The 18,106-nt window shown below is 35.6% G+C and overlaps 2 protein-coding genes across 2 annotated transcripts; one reads left to right on the top strand and one right to left on the bottom strand.

Annotated features, from left to right (window-relative positions):
- Positions 1 to 667: 667 nt before the first annotated feature.
- Positions 668 to 4,810, bottom strand: ankrd39 (ankyrin repeat domain 39). Its single transcript, XM_077714397.1, has 6 exons — positions 4,664 to 4,810; positions 4,343 to 4,563; positions 1,426 to 1,528; positions 1,249 to 1,352; positions 967 to 1,170; positions 668 to 848 (listed from the first exon to the last, which is right to left on the bottom strand). Exons 2-6 carry the CDS (start codon positions 4,406 to 4,408, stop codon positions 702 to 704), a joined length of 624 nt encoding a protein of 207 aa, XP_077570523.1. The 5' UTR covers positions 4,409 to 4,563; positions 4,664 to 4,810; the 3' UTR covers positions 668 to 701.
- Positions 1,907 to 6,746, top strand: kctd9a (potassium channel tetramerization domain containing 9a). Its single transcript, XM_077714396.1, has 12 exons — positions 1,907 to 2,196; positions 2,586 to 2,707; positions 2,777 to 2,820; positions 2,883 to 2,979; positions 3,046 to 3,104; positions 3,185 to 3,313; positions 3,375 to 3,442; positions 3,518 to 3,613; positions 4,174 to 4,323; positions 4,651 to 4,756; positions 4,840 to 4,973; positions 5,861 to 6,746. Exons 1-12 carry the CDS (start codon positions 2,149 to 2,151, stop codon positions 5,975 to 5,977), a joined length of 1,170 nt encoding a protein of 389 aa, XP_077570522.1. The 5' UTR covers positions 1,907 to 2,148; the 3' UTR covers positions 5,978 to 6,746.
- The last annotated feature ends 11,360 nt before the right edge of the window (positions 6,747 to 18,106 follow it).

Below are 18,106 nucleotides of genomic sequence, written 5' to 3'. Positions count from 1 at the left end.
ACCTCTTTGTTCTTCTCTTTTCGTATCTTGTCTGTCCAACTAAAACAAACATGATATTGTTCGGTGGCTAAAACAAAGGGAGACGCCATATTTTGTCATCAATTCTTGTAATGAGAAGAGAATAACAGAGTGAGTGATGAAAGGGAACAATAAACAATCATTAAACTAAATTATAAAATGTTTTTTGCTCCTAAACATCTGCAGAACAGACCTTTAAGCAAGGCCATTTTCAAAACTGTACTCAGTCCTGATTTGATGGCTCCCTCTCATGGCGTCTTTGGAAAAGCCATAGAATCCACCCGAGATGTTGGGATGTCCATTTTAAACAGTTTTTTTCCACCCATGGATTGCTATAGGGCACAGGTGTCAAAGTGGCGGCCCGGGGGCCAAATCTGGTCCGCCGACTCATTTTGTGTGGCCCGAGAAAGTAAATCATGAGTGCCGACTTTTAGTTTAAGTTAAATTAAAATGAAGAGTATAGATGTAAATTAATTTTCCTGATTTTCCCCTTTATGAATAAATAATTGTAATTTTTAGACCATTTTTTCTGTGTTTTTAGTTCAAAAATCATTTTTTATAATCTAAAAATATATTTTTATAAAAATAACATTGTTTTAGATCTATAAAGAATTGAATATTCTGGTCTTTTAATCCATTTATAATGAAAAAAATCTAAATATTATATCTGTCTGACACCCTTGCTATAGGGATTGTTTTAAGAGCTTTTGCAAATGTTCTTTAGGGGCCATTTGATAGGGGAGCTGATGCCTCTTGTTTTTCTGGCTGCAAAGCACAGGACAGGCCTCAAGAAGCAGTTGACACACCTTTTCGTGTCCGTTTTCTGCAGCCTGCCCGAGCATTTCACAAAATAACAGAGAGAAAAAACACAACAGTTCAATTACAATGACATTTTTTGTATTATCACCAGGCTACATCCTCATCCACACTACTTTAGGTTTACCTTACCTTGTGTAGAGGTGATGCGCCATCATCGTCAAGGATCATCGGATCAGCTTTATGGATCAGAAGTAATCGGACAACATCCACGTGACCGCAAAATGATGCTCGGTGGAGGGGCGTGGCACCACCTGGTGTTTGGGGAGATGCACAAGCACCATTTGCAAGTAGAAACTCGCATACAGTCAAATGACCGCTCCGACTTGCATAGTGCTGAAAGAAAAAATGCAAAATATTACTTAAAAAACATCCAGATTAATGGAACTGACATCTTAATGTCGGGTAACTTACTAAAGCTGTATATCCAGCAGAGTCCCTAACGTTTGGATTGGTGCCTTTTTGGACCAATGACTGGACTCTCTTTAGGTCTCCATCCATAGCGGCCGACCAGATGCCTGCATAGAATAATAATAATTGATTTTTGCCCTGAATAGACAAAGTTATGATAGTGTTTTAAAAGAAACTAGCCTCGCTCAAAATCCATCTCGTTAAATGTCTGATGAACACTGGGAGTGACGGGAAGGCTGCAGCATAAACAGCTATGTTGTCCAACATTGGTCATTGTGTTCGTCTGCAGTGACAAAATTAAAATGTAGTCAAACATAAACAATTGCCTCGTGCATGTTTGGTTTGCCAAAACATGCCCTGCACCGTTTTAACAAATATATGTTCTCAACACACAGAACATCACAATGAGAATAAACTCACAATTAGTTGCTGAATTCCCTTTAAATATAGTGAATTAACTATTTAATTGTAAATAAACACAGAAGCAAAACACGGTTCAATGTGACTACCTTGTACGTAACCACGGACCCAAAGAACGTAATGACATCAAATTATTCTTAGCCAATCGCATTTCGGGAAACTAAAGATGCCTTTAAGGACCTGTGTGAAGGGTTGTTGACGATACATTTTATAATAAAACAAGATCATTACTTTATGTTTAAAACCTATACTAACAGATATTTTGAATATAAGAGAGTTCACCATTGTTATAATATAACTTGAGTGAAACACGTATTGAGAATAACTTTAGTTTGCGCTTAAAAATTGGTTTCAGATTACAGTGAAGGCACCGTCGCTTTATTGACATTAGCTAGCAAGCTTGAGATACGGTAAACGTTTGCTAGCTGGCACGTAGTTTATAAGATAAAAACAATAACAAACATAACCAACCAAAGAGCAACAATGAGAAGAGTCACGTTATTTGTTAACGGGACATCTACAAACGGCAAGGTTAGTTGAAACTCTTCACAATCTGGTTTTTGGAGGACGTCATTTGGCCTACATTTTGACTAACCTGTTTTGTTGCCCATCAGGTGAATGATTTCCAATCATTTATAAACCCAATGGTCTTTCACATCTTTACCTTAAATTTTGACTGTCACGTGACTTTGCTGAATTAAATGGACTGGATTTCACTAAGCTACAACCTGCACATAATCAGTTTTGATCCTAGTTTAAATCATTTGTGTAGGTCAGTGATAAAAATAAATACATGCAGATACTGTATTTTCTGGACTATAAGTCGCAGTTTTTCCCTAGTTTGGCTGGAGGTGCGAGTTATTTAGGAAACTATTGACACATTATCACGTCATTTCACATCTAATATTTTCTCTGTCCAGGTTGTAGCTGTGTATGGAGCCTTGTCTGACTTACTATCTGTAGCCGGCAACAAATTAGGAATCAAAGCATCTTGTTTATACAACGGAAAGGGAGGTCTCATCGATGATATTGGCCTAATCAGGTAATAAAACAATTTTCCCCTAAGTATTATTGACCTTTTTCTGAAAACAATTTTGCCTGATCTATACAGAGACGACGACGTGCTGTATGTCTCGGAAGGCGATCCATTTATAGGTAAGTCCTGCGATATTAAAAAGCTTGTCCTTCCCATTAATTGACCTGGTCATTTGTCTCAGAATTTCAGAACGAAATCAAAATGGTTTGCGATCAACAAAGTGCTCACACTGACTGGTTAACGTTAAATATCGGCGGTCGGCTCTTCACGACGACTAGGTATGTTGCTTTTCTAAATTGTAATGTGTGTATTATTTGTTTTTGTTTATGAAATTTGTCCATTAGGAGTACTCTGGTCAGCAAAGAGCCGGAGAGTATGCTTGCTCACATGTTTAGAGAGAAAGGTAAGAAAGACGGCCTGGAAAACGTTTGCGTTCATTCCAAGGTGGTTTTTTAGCGGCGTGTATTTGTGTTTTTGTTTGAGATGTGTGGGGAAACAAGCAAGATGAGCACGGCGCCTACCTCATCGACCGAAGCCCTGAGTACTTTGAGCCTATCCTTAACTACTTGAGACATGGCCAGCTCATTATCAACGAGGGAATAAATATAAGAGGTGAGAGGATTCCAATCGGGATTGTCAAGGCATGCTAATGGCGCCCAAAACTGTCTTTCAGGGGTTCTGGAGGAGGCTCGTTTTTTTGGGATTGAGCAACTTGCCGAACAGTTGGAGTTGGTTATTAAGGTGATGTTGTTTTGATGTGATCTATCTGTGTGTGTGTGTCAGTACTAATTTAGCATTTACATACTATGTTAATAGAATTCACAGCCACCAGAGGACCATTCACCCATTTCCCGCAAGGAATTTGTGCGGTTTCTTTTGGCCACGCCCACCAAGTCAGAACTGCGTTGCCAGGTAGGAGTTAAAAAAAATATATACAGTATTTTCACGACTATAAGGTGCACCGGAATATAAGGCGCACTACCCTCAATGAATGACACATTTAAATTTTTTTCCATATATAAGGCGCACTGTATTATAAGGCGCACCCTCAATGAATGACACATTTAATTTTTTCCATATATAAGGCGCACTGGATTATAAGGCGCACCCTCAATGAATGACACATTTAATTTTTTCCCACATATAAGGCGCACTGGATTATAAGGCGCACCGTCAATGAATGACACATTTTAATTTTTTACCATTTATAAGTCGCACTGTCTTTTGGAGAAAATTTCAGACTTTTAAGTGCGTCTTATAGTCGTGAAAATACGGTAAGAAAAAAATATGTTTTTGGGAGCGGCGATTTCGGGCAAGAAAAATACCGATGTAATGGTAATTATAATCAAATTCTCAAATGACGAAAAATAATTTCTAGTACATTTTGGTCAGTGAATCCAATTTAGTTTTTGGGTCAGTCAAAACTACTTAAAGTCTTTATATGTCTGACCTTTTTTTGTCGACTATTTTAGGGTCTTAATTTCAGCGGCGCCGATCTGTCCCGCCTGGATTTGCGCTACATTAATTTCAAGATGGCCAATCTCAGCCGCTGCAATCTGACACACGCCAACTTGTGTTGTTCCAACCTGGAACGAGCCGACCTGTCCGGCGCCAACCTGGATGTAAGTCAGTCCATCTTACCTTCACTTCTCGCGGATCGCCGCCATCTTTTACGATTTGATGACCATCCTTGGCATTCCCCGCCATTGGCTGTCAACCAAGAATAGATGGATAATTGGCATTCTCTCCAGTGAACAATAAAGTCTTTTTCTTGGTCCACTTGGCATTTCCTCCCCCTCAATCGTGTAGACAGGGGCCGTTCTGTCCAGAAAAAGCCACCCAGGCGGAAGCCATTAAAGCACCTACGAAATACAATATCTTAGAAGTGAGAAGAAATCTTTCAAGTGGCAATAAAGTGCATTGTTTTTTTTTTTTTTGGTTGTTTCAAGGGAGCTAACTTACAAGGCGTAAAGATGTTATGCTCCAATGCAGAAGGAGCTTCTCTTAAAGGATGTAATTTTGAAGATCCATCTGGGTTAAAGGCCAACTTGGAAGGTAATCGATTGGTCGATTAATGGCGGGTTTTCACCAAGATGACAATGATGGTTTGACTTTTTGTACTTTTTTGTTGAAAATAGGCGCCAACCTGAAAGGAGTAGACATGGAAGGAAGTCAGATGACTGGTATTAACCTACGGGTGGCCACTCTGAAAAATGCTAAGCTGAAAAATTGTAACCTGCGGGGAGCCACTTTGGCAGGGACGGATTTGGAGGTGAGATGAGTCCAACTATAAATTAATGGGTGTTGGTAATCTTTGTTTTTTTTTTTTTTAGACAGATTTGTGATGTTAAGAGGTGTCAGGGGCGTTAAAGTCGGACTGCAGGAAATTTTAATTGAATTGCAGTTGATTAGATTTGGTAAAATGTTGACTTGGGGAACATATGAACAAAAAAATGGAGATTTATTGTAATGGGGAAAAAAAATCTGTTAAAAAATGGTGTTTGTTCCAAATGAAGTCAGACTAGAGTTTAAAATTTAATGACAATATATTGATTTTTTTTTGGAGGTATTTTTTTTAGTAAAGTAGTTAAGTGTATGGTTTATTTTTTCGTTCATTTAGTTGACATATTTTTTTATCTAATTGTGAATAAGATGCCATATTTTTTATCTAATTGTGAATAAGATGCCATATTTTTTTATCTAATTGTGAATAAGATGCCATATTTTTGTATGTAATTGTGGATAAGATGGCATATTTTTGTATCTAAATGTGAATAAGATGCCATATTTTTGTATCTAATTATGAATAACATTCCATATTTTAGGCCATCGTAGTATAATTTGCAACAAGCAAAAAAAGGAACATAAAGTAGGAGTATAAAAATCACATTTTGGGGTTTAAATACTCATTTTAGTTGAATCAGAAACTAAGAACTAGCATGACGACAACAACAAAACAAACAAGTCTAAAAAAAAAGCAGTTAATTAATTACATAATGCCTGACAAAAATTCACATCTGATTGTTTTGTTTTTAGGCGTCGGTTATTTTAACCCGTTTTTCAATGCCATTAAAATTTGAAGCAGGAAATACCATTTTTAAACCTGTTTTTAATAAGTTCTCTCCTCACATCTTGTTGTAACCATATACTTGTTTACAGAATTGCGACCTATCTGGCTGTGACCTACAAGAAGCCAACCTGAGGGGTTCCAATGTGAAAGGAGCTATTTTCGAGGAGATGTTGACGCCGCTACACATGTCGCAAAGTGTTAGATAACTCCACCCAAGCGTCCCTTTTTTTCCGACGATATCCTCCCCTCATGTCCAATCTCTTATATGCACTTCCCCGACATTCCACCAATCTCACATCAGCTTTAATATGGCACTATTTACCCAAGATTCTTTTTGCTTGGATGTTATTTCGCTGCCTATTCGTCCACATGTCGTAGAAAACTTTGTAAAAGTATGGCGAATCACAATCCTTTGCTGTTTGGCACAATAACTTGTATTTTTTTAAGTCGTGTTAGTTTCGATTCGAAAACCAGAATATGGTTTTTGTCGACAAATGCTGCTCAGAGTCACTTTGGCCCGCGATACGACGCTGGATTAAACGAAAAGCCAAAGCTGTAGGAGAAACGTATCAAGGTGCTGTGAAACTATGCTAATAGTTAGATGTCAACACACCTCAGGTATGCAATATACAATTTATATTTGTGCATCATTTCGCTCACAATACTTCTTATTGTGATCCAAAAGTTTTTTCTTGTGGTTTGTGGAACTACCTCTTACGTTTTTCTGTTATTCACTCACATGGAAGGTTAGGTTTATAAACAAAGACTCGTTATATTTAGTCAAAAAGTCACATGTTATTGTTGGGAACTTTATGTAAATCGCTTAGTCATGCTTTCAACTTATTTGCACAATTATATTCTATATAGTGCCGAACTTCTCCAAAAAATGTCAATCGTGTATTTTTTATGTATATTTAATCCGGGGCTTCCAAAATTTTACCCCCAGAAAAAAAACATAATAATTATGGAAGGCATTTTTTTCTTCTTCTTCCGTGCTGGATTGCTGGATTTTGTCTATTTGCATGTTTGTTTGTCTTTTAATGGTCAACAATGTGTAGTTGTAGCTCTGCGCTGCTCTGATGCAATATCTATATAGAAATATAAATATATATATATATCATTTTTTTTTACTGTTTAACAGAAGGTACGAAGCATGATGAAGACAATGCTTTTGTTTTGAAACTTTTTGCTGTGCAACACATACGAAGTCATCTGATTTATTTATTTGAAGACATTGGAAATGCAATATGGAGCAGTGTAGTGGTTTTACTTCAAACTAGTACCGCTCTCTTTGTCATTATTGCACTTGACTGTGGAAATTATTTTCCAATATTTGACTGTTAAAAAAATAAAAATAAACTCCTTGAAAGAAAGAGAAGGCTCACTTATCTTCATTTTTTGGAGTCATTATTTATTTGAAGACATTGGAAATGTAATACGGAGCAGTGTAGTGGTTTTACTTCAAACTAGTACCGCTCTCCTTGTCATTATCGCACTTGACTGTGGAAATTCTTTTTCCAATATTTGACTGTTAAAAATTAAAATAAACTCCTTTAAAGAAGAGAAGGCTCACTTGTCTTCATTTTTTGGAGTCAATCATTTGAAGACATTGGAAATGTAATATGGAGCAGTGTAGTGGTTTTACTTCAAACTGACACTCTCTTTGTCATTATTGCACTTGACTGTGGAAATTATTTTCCAATATTTGACTGTTAAAAATTAAAATAAACTCCTTTAAAGAAGAGAAGACTCACTTGTCTTCATTTTTTTGGGCCTTCACAAGTCATTATTTATTTGAAGACATTGGAAATGCAATATGGAGCAGTGTAGTGGTTTTACTTCAAACTGCCACTCTCCTTGTCATTATTGCACTTGACTGTGGAAATGTTTTTCCAATATTTGACTGTTAAAAATAAAAATAAACTCCTTGAAAGGAGAGAAGACTCACTTGTCTTCATTTTTTTGGGCCTTCAGAGGTCATTATTTATTTGAAGACATTGGAAATGCTATTATGGAGCAGTGTAGTGGTTTTACTTCAAACTGGTCTTCATTTTTTGGGCCTTCACAAGTCATTATTTTGCTTCTGTTTCAAACTAATGTTCCCGATAATTGCTTTGACTTTTGGACTCGGAAAAAAAATGCGTATTTTCCTTTAACAAGCACATTTATCTCTTATTTTTTTTTGCTTGCACTGAAGAGCAGATGTTGTCTAATCCTACTTTGAGATCCCCTGCAGTGAGATGGATGTGCTTTGTTAGGAAAGAAAGTCGTATAAATAGCTTGAAGGATCCGATAAAAACAGAAAAGAGAATTCTATTCTTTTCTTTCCACAAAGGTAAATTCACCTCTGTGATTTACTACCTTTTATGCTTATAGCTTGAGTTTATTTTTTATTTTATGTCTACAGTTATTTACTTTATTCTGTTGGTAAATATGGAATTAGTAATAGGAGGAACTAATTGAGAAATAGAAGTAGTTATGCGGGTAATTAAGTTTAAGCTTTATCGTACTTTGTGGGTTTACGGGGTAAGTTTTAAATTTTTTTAGATTACACCAGGCGGATAAAAAAATATGTTGTATTGGATGGAGTATAAGTCGTATTTTTTGAGAGGGCAATTTTGTTGATTTTGCCTGAAACTGAGAAAAAATATATGTTAAAGTAACAATAGTAAAATGGAGAGCAACAGGCTAAATAGTTTATTAGTTAATAGTAAAATTAGGGGTTTTTTTAGATAACAAAAAAGGATTTTTTTGGTGCTCAGAGAGAGAAAAAAACATACTAAGTGCGGGTAATTAAGTTTAATATTCATCTTACTTTTTGGGTTTACGGGGTTAATTCATATTTTTCAGATTACAGCAGTCGCATAAAAAAATAGGTTGTATTGGAGTATAAGTCGTATTTTTGGCAATTTTGTTGATTTTACCTGAGAACTGAGAACAAATATATGTTAAAGTAACAATAGTAAAATAGTCAATAGTAAAATTAGTTTTTTTAAGATAACATAAAAAGCTTTTTTGGTGCTCAGATAGAAAACAAATTGTAAAATGGAACAGAACAGGCTAAATAATTAATAGTAAAATTAGTTTTTTTAGATAAAATAAAAGGCTTTTTTGGTGGTCAGAGATAAGAAGAAAAAACAAGGGCTATGCAAAGCCAAAATATGATACAAATTGGAATTTTTAGCCAGAAAAATACAATATTATTGCTGTTTTACTTGTTTTTTTTCCTTAATTTCCAAGAAATCCAATCAAAACCCACGCAAAGCAACATGATGAAGTCATGGATGTTACGACTGCTTATTTTATCAACGTCAGCACAAGTGTTCTTGGGTCAACACTGGTCTTTCGGACTCAACCCCGGAGGAAAACGAGAGCTTAGATCAAATGTAAGTAGTATGCTGCTCAATTACATATTCATGATTTTTCCTCATAGATCTATAAATATGCACATTTTATTTCAAGATGGCTATCGGCTTTCCTCAAATGGACCAGCCATGCTGTTTTCGGGCTTATCGAGACTTCCTGGCTTTTATCAAACTTTGCACGGTTAAAGAATTTGCTTCAAGTTTCAAAAGTTTGAAAAAAAAACGTGAAAGTACTACTTACCAATAATAATTGTATGGATTTTAAGCTTTAATGGAACAAAATGTATTTTTGGGGATTCTGTATTATTGTTTTTTTTGTGCTAAATCACAGTATTAAACATTTTTTTTCCTTTTTAGGGCAATTTGGATGAAAAAAAATAATGGTATTGTAGTGTAAAATCAAAAAATCTATATTGTTCTTGTATTACTTATGATAAATAAAAGAGGAAATGGACAAACCCTCCTCCTTCCTCCATGACTATCTTTCAGATATTAATCTTTGCCTGTCATTTATCTTGCTTAATTGTCCCCCTCGTGTTGTCTCCACGCATTCATCTTGTCTGATTTCCATCTTAATCTCTTCCATGGCTACACTCTTCTTGTTATTTGTCTCTATTTTAGTTCCATCTAGCTTTCTGAGCACTTTAATTTGACATCAGTCATGTACATGTCTTCACGTATCAGTTTTGAAAAAAAAATATTCACCCACCCATTTAAATAAGATTTGTTCAATCATTTTATATTTTATTTTCCACCTGTCCATCCATCTTTCTCTATTTTTTCGATCTCAACATGACTAGTTATTTATTGATTCATTATTTATCGTTATTTACTGAGGATTTATCATGTGTTCATTTGTTTGTAGTTATTTGTGTACTTATTTATGTTTTTGACTATATATTATGTTGACTACATACTTATTTACAATGTATTTATTGGTTATTTATTTATTTGTTGTTAAATTTTGTGCACTTGAAGCTTTGAATCTCGTTAATATTTGTATAATGACAATAAAAGTATTCAATTCAATGAGCAAGTTAAAGCAGGTTCTCATCATTTTAACTTTTCTTGCCTTATTTAATAATTTATTAATCCATTCATTTTTTATACTCCCTCAGCAGTTCTTTATGATTGAAATATTAAATATAACCACTTTTTTTTTAAATCCCCACTTTCAAATAGGTTAGAATTTTTGTTCCCTGGTTATCAAACCTTGTTTTTTTTAACCAATATAAGTATTTTAGTAGTATTATATTATTCATGAGAGATAATGGTTGGCCACTTTTTCTGTAGTTTTGTATTCTACCACTAAATGGCGCTGGAAATTCACCTGCTGGAGGTAGTTTTAGTTGGAATTCTTTTTAGAAAAAAGTTTTTAGAAAAGTCTCATAGAGAATTTCCAAAATATCAAAATAAAAGCTCATTTTACCTTTTTTTGGAGACCCATTTGGAATTAAGGTGAGATGGCAGGATATTTGTCAAAGAAGTCACAGGAATTGTGCTCACCATTTCTGCAACAGCAAAAGCTTAGTGAGTAAAAATTGCAACATCGAACTCAAGCGTATACTTTGCTACATAAAAAATGTATAAAAATGTATCAAACTGAAAGACACAGTTTGCAAAAGTACTGCAGCAAAAAACTAAAGCTACAACTCTTTTGGTTTTACACATTTTGTATAGAGATTTACATTTCAACATCTTTTGCTAAACATTCTTAATTGGGTTTAGGTCTGGGTTTTGACTGGTTCGATTTAGCTTTCTAGCTTTAGCACTGCAATCGTTACAAAAAAAACCCTAAAAAAAATGGGTAGACACTGTCAGTAACATTTATTGAAATGTCAAACATGTACATTTGTGTTATTAGTTATTAGTTATCATCATCATCATCATCATCATCATCATCATCATCATCATCATCATCATCATCATCATCATCATCATCATCATCATCATCATCATCATCATCATCATCATCATCATCATCATCATCATCATCATCATCATCATCATCATCATCATCATCATCATCATCATCATCATCATCATCATCATCATCATCATCATCATCATCATCATCATCATCATCATCATCATCATCATCATCATCATCATCATCATCATCATCATCATCATCATCATCATCATCATCATCATCATTATAATTATTATTATTATAGTTTATTGGGCAACTGCTTCTAACTCCTACCAATCTTACCGCTAGCTAGCTACCTAGCTAGCTAGCTACCTAGCTAGCTAGCTTTGAGGCTCATCTCAAGCATAACCATTTTAAATAAGAGCTTCTAAAACCTATGTGAGCCATTTTCAAATCATAAAAGATTGCCAATTACACAACCTAAATATCAACACAAAAAAATAATTCTAAAAATGTTTGGCTAGCAATCCTTTCTGACAAAATGCCATTTCACAAAACTGGCAGAATTAATCACTGAATCAATGCGAATTTTTGGAGTCTTTGAATGTAATCGTTAGAGAATTTGGAAGGTATTTTCCCAGAAAAAGTGGAATGCAACTAGTAAATTTAAAAAACAAAAAACCAAGGATACACTGCTACTCCATTAATAAAGCATTTTGCAGGATAAAAAGGCAAGATCAAGAAGGCTTTTGAAGCTGCGGGAGGTTTCACCTACTTCTCAAACTAAGAATCTCTAGTCTTGCTTTATGCAACAGAACGACTGATGCATCAATAAAAATAATCCATTTAATAAAAAAGTGATGTCATCAATTGAAATATGTCTTTTGCGGCCATTATAATTTCATAAAAAGTTGATTCCACAATTAAAATAAGACCTAAAAGTACACATTTGATAGAAACGTACAGTTCAAATGTAAATATCAACGTTGTTATTAATTCTAGCTTCGATTTCATTGGCTTCCGAAAAAAAGTGGGTTTCCGAAAAAAATCAACAAAAAAAAAAGACCCAGGTCTTGATATTTGATTCCTTTTGGATGCTTGAAACAGAATAAATTGGAACAAGCCAGGTGATTAAATATCCAAGACGAACGAGGACTCTCGCGCATGATTTGAAACAACGTTCTAATCAGACATTAGTGGTTGAAGCGAGACACTGCTCGGGATGACGTATAATTAACGTCCTTGAGATCAGTCACGACACGATGCTCGCCTGTTTGGTCTGAGCAGAGCACCGGGTCATCCTTTCGGGCGGGATATACTTCGCATACAAACCTCCTCCATAGCATTTCTTATCATTAAAAATAACGTAATAACAGACTAAGGGTTCATTTTCTCCACTACTGTCAGATATTCAAAAAAACACAAATGCCTGAACTGAAACAATACTGTTAAAAATGCTAAAGTCATCTAAGTTTAAAACATCTTCCATCATATAGCTCCTCCCCCACTGCAAGATTTTATACAAAAAATCCAAAACATCAATAATGGCTGGCTCTAGAGGTGACTGTGTAGTACCCTTTGAAAAGAATGCTAAATTAGCCAAAGCACTTTCTATGCACATACCTGAAACTAAATAGCAATTTCTATACGTGAACTCCCATCTATGTTCCTCTTGGCTAAGTATCTTAAAGCGTGGCAGCTAGGTGAACAAAATTGTGATCATGAAACAGTGCTAAGTGTATGTCATTGCTTATGTTCAAATTACACAAAGAACTAAAGATGGAAATTAGCCCTTAGCTACAATCTTACATATACATGTGTTCATTAACATGAATATAAATACCGTATTTTCACGACTATAAGGCGCACCACATTATAAGGCGTACCCTCAATGAATGACATTTTTCCATATATAAGGCGCACTGTCTATTTTGGAGAAAATGTAAGACTTTTAAGTGCGCCTTATAGTGGTAAAAATACTGTAATTGCTATTGACTTCCAGGTATGAAGCACTCGCTCACTACACAGTCACCTTTAGAGCCAGCCATTGTTGATGTTGTGGATTTTTTTGTATAAAATCTTGCAGTGGGGGAGGAGCTATATGATGGAAGATGTTGTAAACAAAGATGGCATCTGCATATTTAACAGTATTGTTTCAGTTCAGGCGTTTGTGTTTTTTTTTAATATCCGACAGTGGTGGTTTTTTGTTTTTGTTTTTCCTGTTTTTTCCATATATAAGGCGCACTGGATTATAAGGCGCACTGTCTATTTTGGAGAAAATTTAAGACATTTAAGTGCGCCTTATAGTCGTGAAAAAAGTTACGAAATCCCTCAAAAACTAAATGCATTTCCTTATCCATTATTTTATATTGAATTCCCCTTATAAAGAGATTAAAAACTACACATGTAACATGGCAAATATTTTCATCCACACACACACACACACATTGGGCACAAGTAAAAGTCTAAAAAGTACTACAAAGTGTACAGCTGGTAGAACGAGCTCTTTGCAGCCATCTGACAATTTTCTCCAATAAGTTGCAGCTCAAGAGACCACAAACACTAAAAAGCATGACTTTGCCCGAGACCAGTGACTTGCTGGAGTCGCTGCCGGGTTGCTTAGCAACTGGTTGTCATGGCATAGCCTGGCAAATGACACCCTGGCAAATGGCAAGTTGTCGCTTTTAGTCAGTAGGTTGGACACCAATGTGATATTCTGTAATGGATTTACAAGTGCACTGAAGAGGAACTCTCAGTCTGATTAACTTTGTACTCTTTTCAGTATTTTGCTTGAAAAAACGACAGCTGGATTTGGACTTCTGGTTATAATTGCACTTTCGGGCAGGATGGCAGTGGGGGTTTGATCGATAAAGAGTGGTGTTCTAAGGAGAAACAATAATATGGAAATCAAGGTTTTCTTTGTTTTGAAAACATGTCATTGGGTCCAGGCAAGAAAGAAATTTGCCCCTTTTGCGTTTTAAAGTTTTTCTTAATGTATTTTAACAATGTTTTCTCCAATTTTGTCCGTTTTCATCTTGAAATCAATGCAAAACTCCAAAAACTCTTCTAGAATTAAACTTTATCTTGTATCCTATTCAATAAAAACAAATACTGAGAAGCATTTTGGGACAGACCTCATACTGCACAGGGGAAAATGATTTTTTAAAATTCAAAACTATATATATATATATATTTTTTTTTTGAAATAATCCAGTAGACTATCAATTCTCAGTTCACAACACAATTGAAATTCAGAGAAAATCAATGTTGCATCTTGTGCCTGCAAAGTAAAATCCAAGTCCGAGCTCATTGGGAATTGTGCTAAATATTTATGTAGCGACAACACTCATAGCACTCACTGCATTAAGTACACCTGCCGCATACTTAACTTTCCAGTACACCATCAATAAATGAGACTCATCCATATACAAGTACTTCCAACAGCTGTGTATTTACTGCATTTAAAAATATTTAAGGACATCAACTCCCTTACCACACAAATTAATCAAATCTTATCCATATCTCTTGAAATTGTGCAATAAAAACTAATTTACGCAACAGTTTGCCTCTGCATAGTTGAAACCAATGGTCTCAAATGAAGGTAAAGAACTAAGCACCCCTTGAGTAGATTCTGGAACTTTAAATGCAATGTCTTTTTTTATTTTTTTAAATACATTCTCTCTTAAACCTATATTATATGGAGAGATAGAATACTCACAGGAATATATTTGAGAGCATTCCGATGTCTCCGACCTCTGCTAAAAGTGCTCCTCGCAACTCGTCAAAATGTTTTCCTAGAGCAGCCTCCTAAATTAGCTCTCCGAAGGCCTCGTCGACATAATTGACTATGTGCATCCCGTGCCTTGGCCCGGAATGACATTTACCGACCTCTACTGCCCCCAGAGGCAGAACGAGGAGGCCGGCGGCGGCTGCCGTCTAGAATTCATTCCTACAACGCCGTCTTACATTGTTACATTAGTCGAAACTGAGAGAGGATTAGGGATTCTAACTGCAGTACACCAACAATGAGGCATTTTAATTTTGAGAAAGTTATACTAGATCAAGGAACAATAGTTTTAAACTATTGTAAAAGACAGTACACAGTAATACTTTGACATACGAGTGCCCTGACATATGAGCAATTTGAGATACGAGTAAAATTAATTTGTTACTTTGTTAATAGATGGCGAATTAGAACAGATAAAAATGTTTTTGCAATGTGATATCCAGTTTTGGTTTTTTTTTCAGATGATTGGAACGAATTAATTAGTTTTTAGTTCATTTCTATGGGAAATGTTCATTTGAGTTACGAGTAAATTGACATACGAGCTCAGTCCTGGAAAGAATTAAGCTTGTATCTCAAGGTACCACTGTACGTCACTTTCGTCTTACCCTAATTGGAAGAATCGACGTGTATTCCTATTTTTGTCCTTCTACAAACCAACGTCAAATCACAACAAATGATAATTTCGAAGCAATTCTTTGCCAATGAGAGTTTAAAAGCTCTTATTTGTCATCCTGTCATCTTAATTCAGCTTCATGTAATTGTACAAATGATGATACATCTTCTAGTTTAATGAATAAGTTGTACAAAAAGGACAAAATTGCTTCCTAATTCTGGATGAGACTCCGAAGAAATGGAAGACACTTTAGTTTCATTATTTGAGTTGTCCGCCAATTGACCAATGATTCCAGACATCCTCAATTGAAGTATAGTTTTGGACAGAATCTCTTTAAAGAATCTCCAATATACTCCTAAACCATTCCATTAAACATTCTGATACCGTATCATCATCCCTTGTGTTTCCCCCAGGGCTCTAGGTTATCTCCAAAGTATTTTTTTCTACTTAATTCTGTCGATGCAGTCCTGTTTTGCTGTAAAAAAAATAGCTGTAGAGAAACATTTCAGTCAAACGGATGTACTTTGTACAGAGAAGTGTTTGTAGCTCTTTCATAAATCCAAAGAAATGTACACTGCCCCCGCTTTGAAACACAAGGGAAGCTTTTCTCTGTTCACGGACTGCTTGCTACATGCTGGCACAGCATGATTTCAATCTGTATAGCGTACAATGAAATGTACAAACTTTCAAGGACTTCAAGGGAGAAAATTGCTGGCTAGAGTTTAAAAACTTGGTCTGAGTTTCACTCCAAAATGGCCGAGGGCAAAACATTGGATTTTTCTGAAGTGCCCATCAATGAGCCAAATCCCTTCTCTGTTCATGTTCTGTACTGCGCAAGGGTCGCGAGGGTGCTGGAGCCTATCCCAGGAGCTAAAAGATGCCATCTGGAAAAATCCCACTTTAAAAGGTGAGACAACAAGAGTAGTTTGCTAATGATGAAAAGTTGTCCAAAATACCAGTTGGAAAGTAGAGAGGTACTTTGACATACGAGTGCCTTGACACACAAAAAATTTGAGATACGACTAAAATTACGGGCCAATGTTTGTCTTGAGATAAGAGTTAAATTTTGATATACGAGCAAAAAGTGGACGCAAAAGGCTGCTCATAAGAACATCATGGCCACTGTCTTTCTGGACGCAACTCCCTCATGTAATGTCTCTATGAGCACTGGGCGGGGCTTTACATTTTTTCAGTGTTTTTATTTCCCTGTTAGTCAGTCCAGAAAGGCGGAGCTTGTTTGCTAATACGAGAGGAGTATATACTACTTCTCGTTGGCAAGTGGTCATGCATTATCCTATTGTGAGGACATTTGTGTGCATCATTTTCAGAGTATTTTGAAGGGAATACAAAAGCAAACAACCCTCGATAGGTTGCATCTGGAAGTCAGGGTGGAGGCGGGGCTAATAGAGCCAAGAGAAGAAAGGTATCAAAATTTAAAAGAAAATTAGAATTAAGTTTAGTTTAAGGTTAGATTTAACTTATTTTTGAGTGTGTCCATTGTCATCCAAGTTCATTTAAATTTGTTTAAATTTTGAAAACTCTATAACCTTTATGTAAGTAACACTTTTAAGGATTGAGTATTGGTACTGTAACGGAGCCGACTCACAATAAGACAGAAGATATCGACAATCAATTCTGGGTAGACACTTCATTATGTTTAATGACGGTATAGCAGACTTGGTGATTTACACACTAGCGGAGATATCGGTTGAGCTACACGGCCGCCTGTTTACTCAGAAATCAATTTCCTGCTAAACACATTATAGCCAAGATAAAGGTGCCCTGTAGCTACCCTTTTTTTCTGTACATTGTTTATATTTCATTGAAATTAATCATTTTAGTAATGGGCTTAAATAAAAGAGCAGTGGATTTGGACTTATTGCGTAAAATATAGTGTCATTTGTGTTATTTTCCAGAATTGGATTCTTGTTTTATCGATTGAAATATCAATTGTACAGAAAAATAATTAAATTGACTTACCATTGTTGTTGACATTGACTTGTTTAGGCTTCCCATCATCAGCTTTCTTTGGACCACATGGATTTTCCGGAGAAGTTAAGGTGGCAGGAAAAGTCACAAACCTTTTTAAAAGTGAGACTGTGTGAGTTTGACTGATGGTTATTAAAGAGAATGACTATATATGTTAATTCTGGACAGAAAACATTCACATTTTCAAATGAACTTTTCAACAACATTCCTAAAAAATCTCTTGGACCTGGATCATTTTTATAATCGTAGTTATTTTATACATAGTATAAGGAGTACCACAAAAAATATAAAAATCAATTTCTCAAGCATTAAGGTTACTTTAGTTGGTAGCAATGTTCCCTCTAAGCTTTGCACTATTCTCATCTTCTCTGCGCAGTAGCAATCACATGGCGCGCAGTAAATAAAATCTTAACTTTTTAATTTTTTTACCCTTTTCCCCATGATGGCGCCGTTTACACGGCAGCCAGTGGCAGTAGCTCTGTCCACTCTTATGTTTTTTCGTGTTTTACAGCATGTTTTACATGAAAAATTAGAAGGAACATTGACATGCACCTGCTTATGACAGGTGTGATACTGGTGTGCCCATAACGAGCAATGATGATGTCACTCACTGGTTCTCAGTGCACTCAGGGAGGTTGCCTTTCTACCCAGACCAACGGAAAATTAGAGGGGAACATTGGTTGGTAGTATAGTCTCGTTTCAATATGC

The sequence above is a fragment of the Stigmatopora nigra genome, chromosome 4 (assembly GCF_051989575.1).
Source record: "Stigmatopora nigra isolate UIUO_SnigA chromosome 4, RoL_Snig_1.1, whole genome shotgun sequence".
Taxonomy (NCBI): Eukaryota; Metazoa; Chordata; class Actinopteri; order Syngnathiformes; family Syngnathidae; genus Stigmatopora; species Stigmatopora nigra.
This window is presented reverse-complemented; position numbering and strand designations above follow the sequence as displayed.